This window comes from Stegostoma tigrinum, chromosome 21 (genome assembly GCF_030684315.1).
Source record: "Stegostoma tigrinum isolate sSteTig4 chromosome 21, sSteTig4.hap1, whole genome shotgun sequence".
Lineage (NCBI taxonomy): Eukaryota > Metazoa > Chordata > Chondrichthyes > Orectolobiformes > Stegostomatidae > Stegostoma > Stegostoma tigrinum.
In genome coordinates this window covers 8,435,859-8,459,133 of record NC_081374.1, presented here as the reverse complement: position 1 = coordinate 8,459,133, position 23,275 = coordinate 8,435,859, and the positions used below count along the sequence as shown (strand labels likewise).

The window sequence follows — 23,275 nt, the reverse complement described above, 5'->3', positions numbered from 1 at the left end:
TCTAGGAAGAAACTACCGCAGTTTCAGGTTAAAAATTGAAGTCCCAGGTGATATAACCTATGGAGATGTTAGATTCAGGGACGCTGCAGGAGCACTTTAGCTCTGAAGAAAAGTCTTCTAGACCCGAAGCATTAGCTTGCTGTCTTTCCACGGATGCTGTCTGATCCACTGTGATTTCCAGCATTTTTGTTTTCAGTACAGATTCAGGGACAATGCCATAAGCACAGTACAAGGGGTGTTTTGTGAACTATATAACAGCCATTTGTTTCTTTTCAATTTATAAAGGAGTATTTTGGAAACAGTGGGATTTTTCTCTTACAATGTGTTCAGAACCTTTGAACTTATATTAAACATAGATGGTTCGGATTGTTCAATTTTATCTTTGTTCCTTTTGTAAAAAAAACCTCAGCTTTGACTTGGGAGCAAAATCCACTGCGTCATGTGCTGATCTTTCAGCAAGAGACCACTTCATTAAAACTAAAACAAATGAAGTCATGCTCGAACAATCTAAGTTCCTGTCTCGTATCTGACTTTCCCATTAATAAAGTCAGCTGGGTGCTGATTTATGATGATGATACAAATAAAACAAGCAGTCATAATTCACAATATAGTTATTCACAATCATTAAAATAAAAATCAAGTCTAAATTAATAAAGTGATTATGCAGTTACGGATATTTCAGTCTGCAAGTAATTGCAGCAGTTTGGAAAACATGGATCCCCTAAATTTATAGAATAAGAAGGAAAGGACTACGCGACACTGAATTTTGTATTAAACTACATAAATCATGTTTCACCAGGGTGAGTTCAAAATAACTGGCAAAAGAACTAGATGGAAGATGCAGTAAAATTTTCTGTTAATTTTTCAAGTATACTAGAAATGTGACGGAATAATATTCCATTCCAACTTCTATGAAACAAGGAGATAAAGTCAAAGGGGACTGATTTGATTGGCTATGGTGCATTAAACAGGAATTTGGGACCAAATTAAACAGCTATTTCAACAGATCAACAAAGACATTATAAGCCAAATGGCTTGCTTTTATGCTGCAAGATTCTACAATCCTAAGACTGACCAAAAAACATTGTAAGCACCAGATACCAAAAATTTCACATAGAAACGATCCTGATAAGACCCTTTGTTTCATCTTCTTCCTGTGCAATTGTACTTATTTCTTCTTGTATTGAAATCATCATTCCCCACCCCAGTTCTAGCAGATTACATTTTGTCTCTTGCTTCAGTGCAGTTGTTATAAGATGTCTAATATCTTTTTCAATTCTAAATATGCAGCGATGTTTGTACTTTCAACTGTTTCACCCCTAAGCTCTGGAATGTCTTCCCTAATTTTCTCATCTTTATTTCCAAATCCCTCCTTACACTCACCATTCTCTATCCGTATATCACCCTCCAGCCCCACAACCCACCAAGTGTTTTGTATTTCTCCAATTCTGGCCTCCTGAGCATCTCCAGTTTAAATCATTCCACCATTGGCTGCTATTAAATGGTGAATTCTCCTCCCAAAAACTCTGTGTCTTTGAGAAATTCCTTAAAATCCACCACTTCATCCATATTTTTGGTCACCTAACATGATATATACAGTGGTATCTCAGTGTCACATTTTGCCGAGTTGTTCTGTTGTCAAGAGCCTTTCGGACATTAAAGGCACTACATAAATGCATGATATTGTTGTTTCCCAGGTCCACCCGGTCCTCCAGGAGGCGTTGTGGTGAAAGAAATTAATGATAGTTCGGTGCTGCTGAGTTGGAGTAGAGGCTTTGATAATCACAGCCCAATTGGCAAGTACATAATACAAGCCAGAACATCACTATCTGATGAATGGAAGAATGTCAGAACAGGTATAGTTAGCACTGTACTAGATACATTTCCTTGATTAAAGATTTGAGTGAGATGATGGCATACTGATTATGTGATTTGTAGTAGCCTGTGAGAGGCAAACGTGTTAATGTTTTATTAGTTGCATTGTTAAGTTTGTTAATGTCTTTATTTAAGGTTAAAAGAAACAGATGATGGCGATGAATTACATTTAGAGAGGCATGGCTACTGTGGTGCAGTGGTAATGTTCCTACTTCTGGACCAGAAGTCCCAACTAGTCCAAAAGTGTGTCATGGCATCTCTGAACAGATTGATTTTTCTTAAACAGACAGCTGAGAGATTAGATGTGGGATGAAAGATGTGAGAATGAGCGAGTCAATAAACCCTAAAAGAAATGATATGTCCCTTGGTTCCAATCTCATCAGTTGGCTTGGAATCTGTTGACTGCAGTCATAGAGGCAGGTTTGACGACCAAAAAAAAAGTTACAGAATTCTAAAGCTGTGAAATGTGCACCCAAGTTTCCAGCTTTGGCAATCCAAAAAAATGAGGTTAATAATTTTTAGCAATGTTTCACATATTGGCCCTCTAGATGGATATTCCCATATGTTTGGGTTAATCATTTTCTTCAAGAGAAAGAAAAATAAAAGTTGCCCATTAACTTGGAAAACCAAGAAAATAAAAAGGATTGTTAAAAGCACTGTAGCTGCTGAAACACTGTCACCAGTGTGGAGGTGCTGGCGTTGGACTGGGGCGGACAAAGTCAGATGGTGCACGATACCAGGGTATAGTCCAACAGGTTTATTCGAAAAAGCAAGCTTTCGGAGCACTGCACCTTCACCAGGTGTGAAATTTTCCATAGTACATTGTTCTGTTTGGGACAAAATTCATTTGAAGAGGATGTCCTGGAGAACTAAAGTTCTGAATTACCTCTGCCACCATAAAAGAGACGTTGGAAAGAAAAGAGATTTCTAAATAAAATGGATTGAGACAAGCCATCAATTATCAGATTGTTTCTCCTAGAAAAGTTCTAACCCTAAGAAACTATTAGATATCCTCAAAGTAGAGCAACTTTGGTTACACTGAGGATATGGGATAGTGTATTATCAGAATACAGGTAGTAGTTTTGCCTTTAAATGCTTTTGCATTATTTCTGCATGTTGGAAAAATGTATTGAAAAGAATTGGGAATACAGGATCTGTTAATGATTGGTTATATTATACAGGGCAACACGAAGGATGGAGAGAAACTCATTTTGCTTAAATTGCTCATGGAAAGTCTGCGTTAAAAATTGTAATTATAAAAAGAGGAGAATCTGATCCTTGAATCTGTGGATGAACACAGCAGGCCAAGCAGCATCTTAGGAGCACAAAAGCTAACGTCAACTTTTGTGCTCCTGAGATGCTGCTTGGCCTGCTGTGTTCATCCAGCTCCACACTTTGTTATCTCGGATTCTCCAGCATCTGCAGTTCCCATTATCTCTGATCCTTGAATCTGATTCTTTTGACCAATCTCTTGCCAGAACCGTTTTTTTTTAAATTTAGGGTAACCTGCAGTTCTTACTACCTGTTTAAAGTAACCTGTTCTTTAATAACCGCAAAAAGATTGAATTAGGAGCAAGTTACTGCAGATGCTGGAATATGTCCTGGAAATCACAGCAGGTCAGGCAGCGTCTGCTGTGATTTCCAGCATTCTTTTTCATTTTGATGTTATTTGTAGTGGTATTATTTCCCATAAATGCACTGCCATGTCCACCCCCCACCACCGTTGGGACCAGCAGTGCAGCACAACAGGAAGTCATCTTGAGGGCGGGGATAGAGAGATTACTGAAATCAATCACTTTATATTCACCGCAGCAAGATTCCTAGTTTAACCGCACAACAGGCCAAAGCAAAATTTACCAGGACCGGCTTGTTTGGAATGTTAACCTTTCTTTTATCTGAAATAATCAACTGTGGGTGGCAGTGTGGAGGAGGAGACTGCTGTTTATTTGTTTGTTCTTATTTGTTCTGCTGGAGTTGCATCTCATGAAGGTATTGAACTTTCAGAAGCAGGAGTATGTTCAAGGATTCCCAGACCTCAGGTAAATGTGTGGGCTGAGGCAGCAAATCCAGTCTCCACAGTTGTCCCAGATTTCCCTTTGGACTGTACAAGTTGAAAGTTAATCACCAGGCAACTGCTATAACTGAGAACCAAGAGAAAAATTAAAAGGGCTTTTGGAATTAAGGGCCCATTTATGTTCCAATTTTGTTTCAACACTTCAGTTGATTTGAATCACAAGATTCTAGTTTATAAGTCCCCATCTTGATACAAATTCCAAGGCTGATACTTTGGTCGAGATAATGGTTAGGCATATGGGGAAAAAGCAGGAAATCAGCATTAGATAATGATGCTCATTTGATGTGCTGGTGTAGATGTGATTAGCTGAATAGCTTCCTTCTGCACGGTAACACTTCGGCAAAATTATTTTTTTAAATTCATGGATTGGATGTGGGTGGCACTGTCTAGGCCAATATTTATTGCCCATCCCTAATTGCCCAAAAAGGCAATCACATTGCTGTGGGTCTGAGATCACAGATAGGCCAGGCTTCCTTCCACAAAGGATATTAGTGAGCCCGTTGGGTTGTACAACAATGGTTATGCAGCCACAATGAACTTGGATAGTGCTGTAGAACAGAGAGACCTTGGGGGATCAGGTATGTAATTCTGTGAAATTTGTATTACATGTAGACAGGGTGATTAAGAAAGCACACTTGCCTTCATTGCTCAGATCCTTGAGTATAGGAGTTGGGACGTCATGTTGATGTTATGCAGGACGTTGGCAAAGCCCCTTCTGGAGTACGGTGTGCAGTTCTTGTTGCCCTGTTATAGGAAGGATATTATTGAACTGGAGAGGGTTCCGAAAATATTTACCAGGATGCTACCAGAATGGACAGTTTGAGTTATAAGGAGAGGCTGGATAGGCTGGGACTTTTTTCACTGGAGCGTAGGAGATTGAGGGGTAATCTTATAGAGGTTCATAAAACCATAAGGAACACAGATAAGGTGAATGACGAGGGTCCTTTCCCTAATGCAGGGGATTTCAATAATGGGGGTGTGTTTTTAAGGAGAAAGGAGAAAGATTTTAAAAAAGGCATGAGAAACAGCTTTTTTTATCACCTCCCCACTTATACTCTTCTCTCCACCTACCTTCTCCTCTATCCATCTTCGCTCCACCTCCTCCTCTCTCCCTATTTATTCCAGAAACCTCTCCCCATCCTCCTCTCTGATGAAGAGTCTAGGCCTGAAACGTCAGCTTTTGTGCTCCTGGGATGCTGCTTGGCCTGCTGTGTTCATCCAGCCTCACATTTTATTATCTTGGATTCTCCAGCATCTGCAGTTCCCATTATCTCTGATATACATCCCCTTCTTTCTTTTATCGAAGGAGGCATAGGGAAAGTAAGAGGGTTCACTGGATTCTAAACATTAACTCTGTTTTCTCTCCACAGTTGCTGCCAAACCTGAGTTTCTCTAGCAGATCCTATTTTTGGGAGGGAAAGGAGGCTGTTTTGCGGGCATTCAGATCATGTGATGAAACTTGTAGGAATACACGTAATGACGGTTGGCAACACTTCCTGCCCATCAAGTAGTTGAAAACACCACACACATGCCTCCCCACCTTTCCACGTGTCACATTCCTGGCAAACAGAAGCATTAGAAGTGATAAAGTACATCTTGCGCATGACAACCCAAAGACAACCAGATGCCCCATCTGACCCTGTTTTCCTGCACACAGCCCATTGCCCTGCAGCTTACAGCACCTAAGGTGTAAACCCAGGCAGTTTTTGAAAGGGCATAGAGTCTCATCCTCCAGCACCAACTCAGGCAACGCATTCCAGACACACACCAGCCACTGCATAAGAAATCTGTTTCCTCACATCCCCTCTTCTGCCACTTCAACTGGGAGTCATAGATTCAAACTTTGAACTCTGTGCCAGGCAAATAAGTTCCTCCTGTCTAGTCTAAATCTACCTGTCACAATTGATGTTGTTGAGGTGTCCTCTGGAGTGCTGGATCCAGTTCTGGCCACCCTGTTGTAGGAAGGATATTTGGAGAGGATTCAAAAAAGATTTGCCGGGGTGTTACTGGGAGTGCCGGGTTTGAGTTATAAAAATAGACTGGGCCTTTTTACACAGGAGCCTAGGAGGTTGAGTAATGACCTTATGAGGTTTATAAAATCATGAGGGGCACAGATAAGATGAAAAGAAAAGTCTTTTTTTCCCTAAGGTGAGGAAGTTCAAAACTAGGAGGTATATTTTTAAGGTGAAAGGAGAAAGACTTAAAAAGGACACGAGGAGCAACTGTTTTACACAAAGAGTGGCTCGTGTGTGAAATGAACTGCCAGAGGAAATGGTGGGGATTCGGGTACAGTTACAGAGTTTAAAAGACATTCGGATGAGCACATGAACAGGAAAGATTCAGAGGAGTATAGGCCAAATGCAGGCAGGTGGGCTAGTTTAGTTGGGAATATGTTTTGCACAGACTGGTTGGACCGAGGGCTCTTTCTCCATGCTGTGCGACTCTAATCATCCTAATCTAATCATCCAACTCTAATCAGCCTTCTCTGTTCCAAGGTAAATGACCCCAACCTTGCCAGTCTCTCCTCATTGCTACAAATTGCCAGCCCTGGCAACATTCTGGCAAATCATCTCTGCGCTCTCACCAGAGTAATTACGTACTTGCTACGCTGAGGTGACCAGAACTGCTGACAGCACTGCAGTTGTGGCTTCACCTTCCTGGACAGACACCTTTTTAGCTGCTGAGTTTTCAGGATCTCATTTGGCTTTCACAACTTCAGTGTATCCCACAGCCTTTTGAAGTGTGGTCAATGTGAAGTGCAGTGTACAAACACAAACAATTTGCAGACAGCAAGATCCAACAATTAGTAATGCAATTTTGTTTCCGCGGAGGTCCGGCACCCCACAGGGAATTCCCTTGCTTATCTTCACAATGGTGCCACAGAATCTTTTGCATCCACATGAGTGGAGGGCTGGGGGCTTGATTTAATATATGATTTGGAAGGTGGCATCTGTGACAGTGTGTCACATGCCCCACCACTGCGCAGTGTGTGCCAGCCTGGATACTATGTTCGGTTTTTCTAGAGCGTGACATGTAGACCTGGCCTCCTGTCTCCAAGGCAAAAAGGCTACCCACTGGGCCACAGATGATTGGAACAAAAAGAAGCAACTGGGATCTTGCTGTTCATTAATGGCTCAGCATGACACTCATTAACTGTGGCATTCAGTAAATGCAGTTTTTGAACAAAAACTAAAAGACTTGTAAACACTGTAAATCAGAAACAAAAACAGGAGTTGCTGGAAAAGCTCAGCAGGAGAGAATTCGGAGTTAATGTTTCCGGTCAAATAAGCCTTCCTCAAAACTGATGGTGGTTAGGAAAGTGTCAGCTTTTGGGCTTTCTCCCCACTTATCACTTACTTCTTACCATCTTCTCCCACCCTATCTTCTGCATAAAGAGAGAGAAGAGCAGTTGCACAGACAAAGGGGTGGATAACAATCTGGCTGGGAAGGTGAATCGCTAGTAATGGGGACTGTTAGTGGCTAACACTGGGTTGGGTATAATAGCAGACTATGTCATAAACAGGGCTTGGTGCGTAGTGATTAGAGAAGGGCACGGGAGAGCTCAAGCCCTAAAGTTATTGAACTCAGTGGCGATTCCAGAAGGCAGCAGGCTCCCCAAAGCAGAAAAAGCAGTTTTTGTCTCAGTTTGTACAGCAGCCCAGTGTCTGACTCTTTCCTTTGGATTTGCATCTGGCAAGTTCCGCAACATATTGAGGGCAATGCAGAGACAGCCTGGGTGACCAACCTCACGCCGTGGATGGATTATGAATTCCGAATCATCGCCAAGAACATTCTAGGGACTGGTGACCCCAGCCTGCCCTCACAGACAGTACGCACCAGAGAAGCAGGTAAGTGACATAACTTGCAGCACCACCAGCCCTCAGTTGTGACTTTGCTATGGCTGATTACAGAGACCTACTACAAACATGGAGAACCCAGCTACTAGTAACACTACAATAAATACTGTAAGTGCTGAGAATTGGAAACTCAGCAGATCAGGTAGCTAAGTTTTTGAAGTAGACCTGTAGCTCAGGTTGTGGGCGTTGAGGTTGGTTGGTTCGCTGACATTTCGTTACCATGCTTGGAAACATCCTCAGTGCAGCCTCTGATGAAGCGTTGGTGTGTTTTCCTGCCTGGTTTTAAAACTCTGGGGTCCGTACCATCAGCAAAGAGAGAGAAAGAGACAGGCCTCTGAGCTGGATTTTTATCTTCGAGGCTTTAGAGGGAGTCAGCAAAGTTCCCAGAACTTGACGCACCCATGTTGGGAGAAAGCGCACGCGAGAACAGAGTTAGAACATAGAACATAGAACAATACAGCACAGAACAGGCCCTTTGGCCCTCGATGTAGGCCCAACAAGTCCACACCGCCCCTTGAAGAATCCCACCCAAACCCATTCCCCTATAACCCACTCACCCCTGAACACTATGGGCAATTTAGCATGGCCAGTCCACCTAGCCTGCACATCTTTGGACTGTAGGAGGAAACCCACACAGACACAGGCAGAATGTGCAAATCCACATAGACTCGCCCGAGGTTGGAATTGAACCCGGGTCCCTGGCGTTGTGAGGCTGCAGTGCTAACCACTGAGCTACTGTGCCACCCTAACTTTTCCAACATCTCCATTTCCCCTTGAACACAGCAGGAGGTGATCAGTTTATTCTTCAATTCAGTTTGACTGTGACCAATCTGCAGTCTCACTCCATTGATCCAGCATGAATTCACTTCAGTTAGTGCCCTTACTGAAATAGAACATAGAACATAGAACGATACAGCGCAGAAAAGGCCCTTCGGCCCTCAAAGTTGCGCCGACCTGTGAACTAATCTAAGCCCCTCCCCCTACACTATCCCATCATTATCCATATGCTTATCCAAGGACTGTTTAAATGCCCCTAATGTGGTTGAGTTAACTACATTGGCAGCCAGGGTATTCCACACCCTTACCATCAGTTCTTCATTGATGGCAGGGGTGGGTTGCAGTTGTGGGGGCAGCTGAACTGAGAAGTGTTTCAGAGATTGCCTCTGGGGTTCACACATGCCAGGGTGGGCTGTTTAACAGGCCTGTCTTGTTGCTGTGGGACTTCACCCCCCCCAATGATAACAAAAATGAAGAACCTGTAGCCCTACCCCTTGCACACAGTCACCGCCCCCCACCCCCATATACACATGCGTCATGTACCATCCATGCTACTTGTGCCCCTCTATCCACCTCCTTCATGACTCCCAGTACCCCCATACCTATTTATCACATTTCCATGCCCATTGACTCACTGTAATTTATTCATTTGTGTGAAGAGGGCATTGCTAGCTCGGGCAGCACTTATTGCTCACCCCTAATTGCCCAAAGGGCAGTTAACATCCAGCTGTGGGTTTGGATTCACAACTAGGCCAGATCAGGTAACGATGGCAGTTTCCTTAGTGAACCAGCCAGGGTTTTTTCAGCAAACAATTTGTGGTCATCTTAAGACTGCTAATTCCAGATTTTTCTTTTTTACTGAATTCAAATTCCATCATTTGCTGTGGCAGGATTCAAACCCGGATCCCTAGGACAGTATCTGGGTCTCTGGGTCTCTGGATTAACAGTCCAGCGATAATACCACTGGGCCATCGCCTCTCCTGTACTCTGTATGTAACCACTGAATTATATAGTGGCAATTGTTAGTATAAAAAATGCTTTAAAAGAAAATCATTCATGGCTTCTTACTATGAAAACAAAAGTTCTTTAACTACAGGACAATAAAAATGTCAATTATCAAGATCCTTTAAAATATCGCAGAGGCTGCAGGCTCTTGAAACTTCAGTCTTGCGTAATTAAATACGGCGCACTTTTTATTAACCGGCATTGATGGGACCAGGAGTGTGCTGGCTGATCAAATATCCCAGATAATCAAGAGGTATATACAACTGCAGTAAACCCTCAGCAAGCGAAACTTAAAGACATCAACATCTCACAAACATTCTATGTAAAATCATCAACACACCTCCTAAAATCAATGAAAAAACACACAGTAAATAATAGAAATGTAATTCAGAGCAAATACACATCACTGTTAAACTTTATTTACAGCATCAATACATGTAGATTGCTGTATTTGAGATATACAATATTTGCTGGTTTACCGAGAGAGCCAGTTGATAAGATGCTGGCTAAAACCGAGTTTGCTGCATTGTGTTAAATGCAGCAGAGAGCTAGACCTGTCAAACAAGTAATGTTTTTCTTGGAGTTCAGATGTGTCAACAGTCTAGTGGATATCCATCCTCTCAGCCAAGAATAAATGCTGAGCCAAATGAATTTTTGCTTGTCTTGATACTGTATATGCCCTTATATACAGCTCCATTCTTACAGTTAAATATATTCCACTTTGTGTTTCCCAGCTCCAACAGTTGCTCCATCAAACATTAGTGGAGGAGGTGGAGATCAGCATGAGGTCACCATATTGTGGACGGTATGTATTAAAGAGGGTCCACGTCTGGAACTGGGATGATCCCAGGCTTGCAGTGCGAAAGCTCTCCAACTGCAAACTGGAAGATATAGGTTAGAACTGGAGCTTCTAGACAAAAGCAACCGCACTTTTTTCAACCGCGAGAGGCATGGCCTTTATTGGCCCTTGCTTCTTGCCAGCATATCAGGGACAAATACACAAATACTAGAAAAAAATCTCAGATGAAGCTAGGGATTGCCATAGCACTTTGCCCTATAGAATAATGATTCAGTGGTCTTGCCCCTTATTTTATCTCAACTCCTCAGCTTATACTTCCATTCCTTTCTTATCCATGTACTTATCAACTTGCTGTTGTATTAATTATACTCTCCTGTCTGCTACTCCCTGCAGTTACAAGTTCCACTTTCTAACCTGTGTGTTTATAAAATAATGAGGGGCATTGATGAGATAAATGACAAGGGTCTTTTCCCTAGGGTGGAGGATTCCAAGTCTAGGGCGCATATTTTTACGGTGAGGGGAGAGAGATTTAAAACAGACTTGGGGAGAGATTTTTTTTTAAACATAGAGAGTGGTTTGTTTGTGGAAGGAACCTCCAGAGGAAATGATGGATGTGGGAACACTTACAACATTTAAGAGGCACTTAGATAAGTACTTAATTAAGAAATGTTTGGAAGTGTACAGGCCTAGTGCAGGTAAGTGGGATTAGTTTAGTTTGGGGTTATGGTCAACATAAACTTGTTGGACCAAAGGGTTTGGTTCTGTGCTCTTCGACTGTGTTTCTAAGTTGTTTCTTCTGAGTTCACCATTGGACTTATGCATGACTTTCTGATACTGAAATTTCTGGGTTTCAATGTCAGTTCCAACCCCTACCACCCATCAGCAATGGAAATATCTCTTCAACTTCAACCTTGTTAAACCTTTTACGACTTTTAAATACCCTGATTTAAGAGTCCTTTAAAGACTTGGGAATGGACGTGCATAAATCGCTTGAGAAAGTAACGAAAAAGGCACACTGAATCTTAGGCTTTATAAAAAGAGGCTTAGAGTGCAAAACCAAAGCAGTTACTTTGAACCTTGCTAAAATACTGCTTCAATCTCAAAAGCAGTGCAGAGTCTAATCGTGGGCGCTGCAATTTAGAAACTAAATAAAGCCTGGGAAATGATTTATGGAGATGTTCCCAGGGAAGAGAAACTTCAACTATGTGAATGGATTAGAGGGTCTGGGGTTGTTCTTTTCAGAGAAGCAAAGATTGTTAGGAGATATGGTAGAGGATTCAAAATCAAAATGTCGCATTTAGACAGAGGAGATGGAGAGAGACCTTTCTGTTACATAAAGGGAATGGATAGGTTTATGAGATCCCAACAGTGTGGAAGCAGGGTATTCAGCTTGTTGGGTCCACACCGGTCCTCCAAAGAGCATCCCACCTAGACCTACCCCCTACCCTGTCCCTGTAACCCTGCACTCTCCATGGCTAACCCACCTAAACTGCACATCTTTGTGAGTGTGGGGGAAAGATGCAGCACTCGGGGGAAATCCACGCAGCCACAGAATAAACTACAGACAGACAGTCACCTGAGGCCAGAATCAAACCCGCGTCCTTGGTACTGTGAGGCAGCAGTGCTAACCACTGAGCCACCCTGTCACTGGTAACAGTGAGACAGTGATGTATATCGTAGTGTAACAGTGACATCAGCTGCTGCGTGCAAGAGACTGTGATAAAAGGATGGAATAGTCTGCACTAGTGAGTGATGGACTGGCAGAGAATAGAATTTTGTGTAATTGTATAAAGATGAGAGCTTGCAGAAACCTACTGATGCCAGTCGGCAGCTAGTGTTAGGTAAGGAGCCTCTATTAGATTAGATTCCCTACAGTGTGGAAACAGGCCCTTTGGCCCAACCAGTCCACACTGCCCCTTGAAGCATCCCATCCAGACCCATCCCCCTATAACCCACACATCCCTGAACACTACAGGCAATTTAGCATGACCAATCCACCTAGCCTGCACATCTTTGGACTGTGGGAGAAAACCAGAGCACCCGGAGGAAACCCACGCAGACACAGGGAGAATGTGCAAACTCCACACAGATAGTCACCCGAGGTGGGAATTGAACCTGGGTCCCTGGTGCTGTGAGGCTGCAGTGCTAACCACTGAGCCACCGTGCCGCCCCAAATTACAGGACACAAACTATTAACAAAGTCAGGTAGCCAACCCTCCAATCTGCCAAGTTGAACCCAAGCCGCAGGTCTCATGACAACACAAACCAGCTCCATTTGGAGAAAGTCGCAAAAACCAGATTAAAGGTCATTGAGAACCAGAGACGACTTGAAGAAAAGGTGAATGTTGCAGATCAGGAAAATGCAGAGAGAATGATGGTGGCAGATCAAAAGTAATTTTAGTAATTACCTGAAATGAGAAGAAGGATTGCAGGGTGTCAGGGAAGGAAGAGGAAATGGTGTGACCTGAACTGCTCGAGGAGTGAGCCGACATGGGCTGGATAGGTTGAAGGGCCTAACTGTGCTATTACCTTTGTGTGAGTATATTACATCACCCCTCAGCCTTCTTTCAAAGTTAAAGAAACCTGATCCGGTCAGACTTGCCTGAGATTGTGAAACTATAGCCTACTAGATTTGGTTTCAGCATTTATGGAATCTGGTAAAGCAAATTTCAGCTACTGCCCCAGCTCCAGGTCACTTTGCTGAAAAATGCATGTGAGTTTGGAAATTAGAGAATACCACAGAGGTAACAAGGTGTAGAGCTGGATGAACACAGCAGGACAAGCAGCATCAGAGGAGCAGGAAGGCTGACATTTCAGGCCTAGACCCTTCTTCAGAAATAGGGGAGGGGAAGGGGGTTCTGAAATAAATAGGGAGAGAGAGGGAGGCGGATAGAAGATGGATAGAGGAGAAGATAGGTGGAGAGGAGACAGATAAGTCAAAGAGGCGAGGGATGGAGCCAGTAAAGGTGCGTGTAGGTGGGGGGGTAGGGAGGAGATAGATCAGTCCAGGGTGGGGCTTGAGGTGGGAGGAGGGTTTCGGTGAGAGGAAAAACAGGTTAGGGAGGCGGGGACAAGCTGGGCTGGTTTTGGGATGCAGTGGGGTGAGGGGAGATTTTGAAGCTTGTGAAATCCACATTGATAACATTGGGCTGCAGGGCTCCCAAGCGGAATATGAGTCACTGTGCCTGTAACCTTTGGGTGGCATCATTGTGGCACTGCACGAGGCCCAGGATGGACATATCGATTAAGGAGTGGGAGGGGGAATTGAAATGGTTTGTGACTGGGAAGTGCAGTTGTTTAGTGCAAACCGAGCGTAGGTGTTCCGCAAAGCGGTCCCCAAGCCTCCGCCTGGTTTCCCCAATGTAGAGGAAGCCACAACGGGTACAGCTGATGCAGTATACCACATTGGCAGATGTGCAGGTGATCATCTGCTTGATGTGGAAAGTCATCTTGGGGCCTGGGATGGGGGTGAGGGGGAAGGTGTAGGGGCAGGCGTAGCACTTCCTGCGGTTGAAGGGAAAAGTGCCGGGTGTGGTGGCGTGGGAGGGGAGTGTGGAGCGAACAAGGAATCATGGAGAGAGTGATCCCTCCAAAAAGCAGCTGAGGGTGCGTAGGGAAAAATGTCTTTGACGTTGGGGTCGGATTGCAGATGGTGGAAGTGTCGGGGGATGATGCGTTGGATGCAGAGATTGGTGGGATGGTACGTGAGGACGAGCGGATTCTGTTTTGGTTGGTCTACTAGCCTCATCCCACCCCCTTGACCTGTCCGTCCTCCCTGGACTGACCGATCTCCTCCCTACCTCTCCACCTACACTCACGTTACTGGCTCCATCCCCCGCCTCTTTGACTTATCTGTCTCCTCTCCACCTATCTTCTCCTCTATCCATCTTCTATCCGCCTCCCTCTCTCTCCCTATTTATTTCAGAACCCCCTTCCCCTCCCCCATTTCTGAAGAAGGGTCTAGGCCCGAAACGTCAACTTTTCTGCTCCTCTGATGCTGCTTGTCCTGCTGTGTTCATCCAGCTCTACACCTTATTATCTCAGATTCTCCCGCATCTGCAGTTCCTCCTGTATCAAAGAATACTACATTCACCTGAAATAAAACAAAGATGCTGTGAATTTGGAGCAAAACAGAAATTGCCAGGGAAGCTCAGCAGGTCTGGCCTGGACCCAAAATGTTAACTCTGTTTCTCTCTTCACAGATGCTGCCAGACCTACTGAGTTTCTCCAGCAATTTGTCTTTGTTTCACATTCACTTGTAATGCCCCTGTGATTAAAGCACACGCCCAATATGCCCAGTTGTAAGTCAATGATGGATCGTGGACAAATGCTTAATATGAGGCTAGAATCACTGGCACAAATAAGGACCAGCTCCTTCAGGAAATGTGCAGTCAAAGAAGCCCCACAGTGTGGAAACAGGCCATTTGGCCCATTGAGTCCACACTGACCCTCTGAGAAAGCATCCCATCCAGACCCACCCCCTTTACCCTAACCCTGCAAGTCTGCATTTCCCATGGTTAATCCACCTAACCTACTTGTCCCTAAGACACTATGGACAATTTAGCATGGCCAATGCACCTCACCAGAGAATAACACAGGGAGAATGTGCAAACTCCACACGGACACTCACTAGCTGGAATCGAACCCAGGGCCCTGGCGCTGTGAGACAGCAGCGCTAACCACTGAGTCACAGGCCGCTGAGCGTTTGAAATGCCTCTCTCAGCATTAACTTTCCCGTTTATTAATCGATTCATTTCCAGCCCGTGCCTCGTGAGTACCAGAATGGCGATGGATTTGGTTACATCATCACGTTCCGAAAAGAAGGGACCAGGGAATGGAAGAACGCAAAGGTTCTGGGAGCTGATTCCTCACGCTATGTTTACCGGAACGATACAATTGCATCGTACAGCCGGTTCGAGGTGAAGGTGAAAGCCTTTAACAATAAGGGTCAGGGGCCGTACAGTCAGCCTGCGATTGTCTACTCTGCAGAAGAAGGTAAGGCCGCTGTTCCCATCCCTCTGTGCTCAAGTCCTGAACTTCATAATTTCGTTTGCAGCTAAACATGGCAAACACAAGGAGCATTTTCCCAATAACCAAGGAGTCCAGAACGAGGGGTCGCAGCCTTGAGAAGGCAGGGTAGGACTAAGATGAGGGGAAATGTCTTCACCCAGAGAGTGGGGAGCCTGCGGAATTGTCAGCCACAGGAAGCAGCTGAGGTCATAACATCAAATGTTTTCAAGAAGGAGTTAGATATAGCTCTTAGGATTAAAGGGATCAAAGGGCGTGGGGCAAAAGCGGGAACAGAGGACTGAGTTGGATGATCAGCCATCATCATATTGAGCGGTGGAATAGGCTCCAGGACTGGAATAGCCGACTCCTGTCCTCGTGTTTCTGTCATTTTTCCCTGTAATTTTAGATGTGCCAAACCATTTGGGTAATTTATTCAGAGAATTACAGTATGGTAGGAGGTAGTTTGGCCCATTACCTCTATATTGCCCCTTTGAGAGAGCTATCCAATCAGTCCCAATCACATACTCTTGAATGAGGAGAGATTTCAATGACAAGGCTTAGTTGGTGAGGCTGGAGTTCTCCATAGTGAAGAGAATGGTGAGGGAAAATTTGGCAGTGGTGTTCAAAACAACGAGGGGTCCGAACCAGCCTGATAATTGAGATTCTAATTCCCATTGACAGAAGGGTCAAGAACTAAAGAACAGCAGTTTAAGTGATTATCAATTAACCGGAAGTGAAATTGAGTAAAATATTTTGACTCAGCAAGTGGTTACAATCTGGAATGTGCTGCATCGTGTGGTGGAGGCAGATACAATTTTTTTCTTTTAAAATCGAGTTGTATAATCACTTTAAGTGCAAGAAATGATTACAGGGCTATAGAGAGAGGGTGAGGGAGTGAGACTAATGGAATTGCTCTGGCATAGAGCCAGCATGGGCAAGATGGATTGAATGGCCTCCTGTTTTGTAACCTTTCAACGATTCTTTCCCCGTAATTCAATAAACTTCTCCTTTTCAGGAATTAAAATCGGATTTCCATTTGAATGGTGTTATTGGGTTCCCCCAGCCTTTCAGAGTACGGGTTATAAATCTAAATGCAACACATGTCAAAATTTCCCTAATTTCCTACCTGGACTTGATTTAGCTTAAACCTGTGGTCCTCGGCTTACTGACCTTTCTCTTGGCAGAAACAGGCTTTCGTAGTTCACTCTGTCAAAACCCTGCAAAGTTTTGAACAACTTTACAAACTTACCTGTCATCTCTACCCAACAGAGAATGCTCCCTGCTTCCCCACTTTCTCCAGGTAACTTCCCGTACACACAGGCTACCTCTCCAGGTAACTTCCCGTACACACAGGTTACCTCTCCAGGTAACTTCCTGCTTCTACAATCTCTCCAGGTAGCTTCCTGCATATCAAGCTACTTCTCCGGTAACCTCCTGCTTCCCAGTCTGTCCATGTAGCTTTCTGCTTCCCCTGGGTTAGCTCCCCAGGTGACCTTCTGCTTTTCTAGCCTCTCCAGATAACTCCAGTTCTAAGGAAGGGTCACCAGATCCGAAACGTTAACTCTGTTTTTTCCCCTTTCCTGCCATACGTGCGAGATTTTCCAGCAACTTTTTTTTTCTCTCCAGATAACTGCCTGCTATCCCCATGTTACCTCTCCTAATAACCTTCTGTTGTTTCAGGTTACCTCTCCAGGTAACCCCTAACTGTGGGGTCTGGAACTAGGGACACAGTGTTAGAGTAATTTAGGACTGAGATGTGGAAGAGCTGTTTCACTAGACGATGGTCTGTCTCTAGAGTTGGCCACCTAGAGGGCTGTGAAAGTTCATTCATTAAGTAAGTTTAAGTCAGAGATTAATAGTTACTAATTATTCATGGGATATAGAGATAATGCAGGAATATGGTGGTGAGGTAGATAATCAGCAATGAATGGTGGAGAAAGCTCGAGGGGTTGAAAGGCCATCTGCTGCTCCCATGTTCCTGACTGTGGTCATCCATTTCCAGCAAACCCCATCTGCATTCTCTCCAAAGCCTTGTTATTCTTCCTTAAGAATGGTTTCAAGACTTATGATGGATGATGAGTGCTGCTTCATCACGAGGAATCTTAACAAGAGGCAGTACGACCAAATGGACACCAGTTGACTTCCATTGCCTCACACTGCCCTCAATTGTTGGCCAAAAGAGTGAATGTTGGAAATGTAAATTCCTCAATGTGTCCTGTCCACAGGCCACTTACTGTACAGTCTGATGGTCCACTATCCATCACACCCATCTCTCAACAAATTACTCACCAGTCTTTCTCCCTCCCCTCAGAACCGAGTGTTGCCCCCTCTGAGGTGTCAGCCAAAAGCCTCTCCTCTTCCGAAATTGAGGTGAGCTGGCGTCCTGTCGAACAGGTCACCATGAATGGTATTCTTCTGGGCTATGAGGTGAGCTGCCGATTGGTCAATCCCCTTGCTTGCATGTTCTGTGCGTGCTTGAATGCAGTTTGTGAATTGTGAAGGCATAACTGATTAGATGACTCTTCATAAAGGGAACAACTGTGTGTGTGCCTGAGAAGGGTGGGGGTTGTGGGGCTGGGGGCATTGAGAGAGTGGATTGAACGATGCTATTCCCCTGTGTTGAAGGGTCAGTTATGAGCAGGCATTATTTAAAGTGGAAGGCAGGATGATGTTTCAAGGGGGCTCGAGGATAAGGCTTTTCACCCAGAGGGTGGTGGGGGTCAGCCGTGCTCTGCCTTGGAGGGGAGTCGAGATGGGAAACCTTACAACTTTTCAAAAGGTACATGGATGAGCATTCGAAATGTGTAACATTCAAAGCTAAGGGCCAAGTGCTGGAAAGTATTTTTTTGTCAGTGTGGACTCAATGGGCCAAAGCGCCTGTTCTTTACTGTATGATTCTATGATCAGGAAGAGGGAAGGCACCAGTCTGAGATAACAAGGTGTAGAGCTGGAGGAACACAGCAGGCCAGAAAATTTTGTGAAGAAGGGTCCCAACCCAAAATGTCAGCTTTCCTGCTCCTCTGATGCTTCCTGGCCTGCTGCATTCCTCCAGCTCTACACTGTGTTATCTCTGACTCCAGAATTGGCAGTTCTTACTGTCCCCCAGGCACCAGTCTCAAATTACTATGTGAAGAGAATGGTCTTAGACATTGTAATTGAGAGCAGTATGTTAACTTTCTGTGAACAGGCTTTGTTTACAAACAGTGCAAGCAGATCATAGTCATCATCGTAGAATCCCTAACGTGTGGAAACGGGCCGTTCGGCCCAGCAAAGCCACACCGACACTCAGAGCATCCCGCCCAGACCTAACCCCCTAGAATCCACCTAATCTACACACCCCTGAACACTGTGAGCAATTTAGCATGGCCAATCCACCCAGCCTGCACATCTTTGGACTGTGGGAGGAAACTGGAGCACCTGGAGGAAACCCACGCAGACACAGGGAGAACGTGCGAACTCCACACAGACCGGATCATAGGGTTAAAGGAAAATCTAGATGGAGACATACAAGTTACATCGCACAGGGTGTGCGCCAGGCAAGATCAACATTTAGCAAATCAGTTGAAGTGAGAAGGAGCCTCGGGATCAGTGTGTGTGCAGACACATACTGCTACCTGAGTAATATCTCAGTGTGAAGAGGGCAGTATTAGCTGAAAGCACAGGAGACAGCACTGTGCAGAGATTGTGACAAAAATCCTCCCGACCCTGTCCCCTGGAGGTTTCTCACCATGCTTCAGGCGAATCACATCGCCGGAGCTCAGAGGAATTTCACAATGCCCTAAATGATAATGCAGTGCGTTCTCCCAATTCGAGCAGCCATTTTGGACAGCGATCACAATCTTTCACACACAAGTATACAAGAGTGCTATGATTCAACAGGAATCTTGACTGTGCCACTGCACACAGATGGGTATCATTGTTCCTGCTTCGTGGCATTGTGTTAGTGTGTAAAACTGACAACGAGAACAAAGCAAATCCAGCCCTAAGGCAAAGACTGGATCCAACATCAACAGAAATCAGTGACTCAGACAGAGCAATTCCCCTGAGATAGCAAGGTGTAGAGCTGGATGAACACAGAAGGCCAAGCAGCATCAGAGGAGCAGGGAAGCTGACATTTCGGGCCTGGATCCTTCTTCAGAAAATCTATCTATCTCTGAATTCCCCAGAGAATATATCCAATGACATCAGTTACCGTGGCTGTTGGTAGTGTTATTTACATTTTATAAACAGAGAACAGAGGAATATTGAAGAACAAGTTGGGAATACTACATTTTCTCTCAACATTATTGTGAAGGGACATCTCCAAAATTTGGAAATGACAGAAAGGGACCTTTCCCTTGCTGGGGACATTCCAGGGGAGTGTCATCTTTATGACGACCAGGTGCAGCTCAGTCTCAGAGCATTGACGTAACCCTTTCCATACCTGCCTGCTCATTGCTGCACATCGCTGTGGCATTGCAGAAACAAGTAGTGGAATAATATCCAAAGGGAGTTGATATGTTGCATGGAAATAGACAGGAGACTGAAGTTTATACCAAGGGTTGGGTTTTGTTGAGTTGGAGGTCTCTGGCAATTACGTGGGATGTGAGTGTCACTGAATGGGCCAGCATTGATGGCCCATCCCTGATTGCCCTGGAGAAGGTGATGGTGAGCTGCGTTCTTGAACTGCTGCAGTTCTTGGGACGCAGGGACGATGGCAGCGCCATTGGGAAGGAAATTCCCAGAGGCTGACACAGTAACACTGAAGGAACGGCGATATATTTCCAAGTCAGGCTGGTGTGTGTGGCTTGGAGGGGAACTTGCAGCCAATAGCACTCCCATGCACCTTCTGACCTTGTCTTTCTAAATGTTAGTGGTTGCAGGCTTGGAAGGTGCTTCTGAAGGATTAAGTTACTACAGTGCATGTTGTAAATGGTACAGACTGCTGCCACTGTGTGACAGTGGTGAAACGAGACAATGTTGAAGGCAGTGGATGGGGTGCCAATCAAGTGGGATGTCCTACTTATACAATTGGGAAGTAGCTCTTGAGGTGCAATAGTAATATCCCTTCCTCTGTTCCAGAATGCCTGGGTTCAAGTCCCACCTCCCCCAGTCATGCATGATAACAGGTTGATTAAAAATCAGACCAAAATTCATTTCCAGCATCTTTGTTTTATAATTCACTCATGGGTTGTGGGTGTCGCTGGCTGAGCCAGCATTTTCTGCCCATCCCTAGTTGCCCTTGGTCACAACCGAGTGCCTTTCTCAGCTGCTTCAAAGTCAACCACATTTCTGTGGGTCTAGAGTCCACTTTAGGCCAGGTCAAAGACAGTGGATTCCTTCCTCCAGGACACAAACAAACTGCATAGTTTTTTATACGACAATTGATTTTTAATTCCAGATTTGTTATTGAATTCAAATTCCACTATCTGCCATGCTGGGATTTGAACCTGGAAATCCCAGAATATTCTCAAAATTAAGGGGTGCCAATTTCAGACTGCAGTGAGGAGGACTTTCTTCTCTCAGAGGGTTGTAAGTCTTTGGAACTGCTTTCCACAGAGCACTGTGGGGACAAATCCCTCCCTATATTTAACGCTGTGATTGATAGATGCTTGGTCAATTGAGGAATCAAGGCTTACAGGGAAAGGCAGGAATATCAGATTAGTCATGATCCAAATGAATGGCAGAACAGTCTCAAAGGGTTGTTTCCATTCCTTAAGGCTTTAAGCTTACCCAGCTCTCTGGATTACTAGTCTAACGCCAGTGCCACTAAATTACTACCTCTCTTCACTGACCTATTCTACATCAAGGTGCACAGTCAGAATGACCCTCTAAGATGTTAATTGGAAACAATCTGATGCAACTTACCCAATGCTTTGTTTTTGACTCTGTTATTTTCTTCTAACCCTCCTCAATTTCTTTCTCCTCTGTGTTTTTGTTTTGTTTATCACTTTTCTCACCTCCAAAGATCAGGTATTGGAGAGACAACGATAAGAAAGCTTCGGCTGATCGCGTTAGAATGCCAGGGCTGGAGTTGTCAGCTCGTGTCCCAGGCCTGAAGCCCAGCACTCTATATCATGTGGAAGTCAGAGCCTACAATAGCGCTGGGAGTGGTCCTTCCAGTCCCTCTACAACTGTCACCACAAAGAAAGCACGTGAGTATAGAGCTGGTGTCTTCATATTAAAGCGTGTGCCAGAATCGAAGGCCTAATCTTCCACTCAAGTCAACTACTCCTGGACGTGAAATAGTCACTGATAATGGGGAGGAGTTTCCCGATGCTGAGGGTGGTTAGAATACTGAAGAAAACGTATTGATTTGATTTTTTTTTAGTTTGATTTATTATTGTCACATGTAGCTGGTTACAGTGAAAAGTTTTGTTTTGCATGCAGTATAAGCAGATCGTTCCATACAAAGATCATAGGGTGACTGAACAGAGCGAGCAATACAAAGTTACAGCCACAAAGAAGGTGCACAAAAAGCAAGATTGACACTAGATTTGAAATTTGAGAGGCTTAATAACAGCGGGGAAGAAGCTGTTCTTGAACTTGATGGTGTGTGTGTTTAATCTTTTGTAACTTCTGGCTGATGGAAGAGGTGAAAAGAGATCACAAGATATTGGTTGACAAGGAATCAAGCAGTGACAAGCTGAAAAGGCCACAATCAAATAAACCATGATTTTATTGAATGGCAGAGCAGGCTAGTTGGACTGAATATCCTGTTGCTGTTATTTATTCCGATCTTATGAAAGTGGAGGGGAGACATAACTCAAGCCTTTCAAAAGTTTGAAGGTACGGATCAGGAATCCTTTATCTGAAAATCTCGGCACCAACTAGTTTTTGAATAAGGGATATTTTTGGTTTTCAGATAAACTTACCCCTACAGGTCTATTCAAGTCAATTTGAATCCATTGGTAAAAATCTTCACTTGGCCGAAACAGATCTAAAAGCATGTTTTTTTACCGGTCCCAAATGAACTTGTTGACACACTAAATCAAAAAGACTTTCCCAGTTGGGCCCAACAAAGTTTTTTCCAAAGGGCCTAAGCCAGGAGCGTCCAAAGGTTTGCTCAGGTTCACTTTTGAAAACACCTTTGGTTTTTAGGTCTTTTTGATTATCTGAAATGCCGATAAAGGATATGCAACCTGTATAAATAATGTGTGACTGGAGGATGAAATCTTGACATGACTGAATGCCAAAGGAATCTACAATGAAAGAAATATGTTAATACAGGGGGTGTAGGCATCACTGACAACTTGGAGAATGTAGTGCCAAGTGCCTTGTTTAATTGCACACTCACAGTGCTGTTAGAAAGGGACTTCCAGAATTTTGACCCAATGGTACTGAAGGAACAGAGATACAGTTTCAAGTCAGGATGAGTGAGTGGCTCAGAAGGGAACTTCCAGGTAGTAGAGTTTCCATGTATCTGCTGCCCTTATCCTTCTGCACGGTAGAGATCACATGGATGGATGCCATCAAAGGTGCTTGGTTAAGTTGTTGCAGTGCATCTTCTGTCCTGTACGTGAAGCCTGTATTGTGCATAGGTGGTGAAGAGGGTGAAGTTGAAGATGGAGGCTGGGGTGCCCAATAAACAAAAACCGAAAGAACTGTGGATGCTGTAAATCAGAAACAAAAACAGAAGTTGCTGAAAAAGCTCAACAGGCCTGGCAGCATCTGTGAAGAGAAATCAGAATTAATGTTTCCGGCCCAGTGACCCTTCCTCAGATCTGATGGCAGCTAGGAAAATGTTGGTTTATATGCAGAAGATAGGTTGGGGGGAGGGGGAAGGAGTAAATGATAGGTAGGGTTAGAGCCCAAAAAGAGAGAAGAGCAGTTGGACAGACAAAGGAGCCGATAATGACCGGGCTAGGAGGGTAACTGCTGTTAATGAACACTGTTGGT

General features: G+C 44.4%; 1 protein-coding gene across 2 annotated transcripts in view; it reads left to right on the top strand.

Moving 5' to 3' along the window:
• The window catches only part of cntn2 (contactin 2), a 213,938-nt gene that overhangs the window by 172,807 nt on the left and 17,856 nt on the right, over window positions 1–23,275 (top strand). For both annotated transcript variants that reach the window (XM_048553134.2, XM_048553132.2), the window contains exons 15-20: window positions 1,698–1,856; window positions 7,648–7,797; window positions 10,323–10,393; window positions 15,148–15,382; window positions 17,709–17,824; window positions 21,345–21,531. In XM_048553134.2, the coding sequence (XP_048409091.1) occupies window positions 1,698–1,856; window positions 7,648–7,797; window positions 10,323–10,393; window positions 15,148–15,382; window positions 17,709–17,824; window positions 21,345–21,531 (918 nt within the window). The remainder of the gene's footprint in view (window positions 1–1,697; window positions 1,857–7,647; window positions 7,798–10,322; window positions 10,394–15,147; window positions 15,383–17,708; window positions 17,825–21,344; window positions 21,532–23,275) is intronic.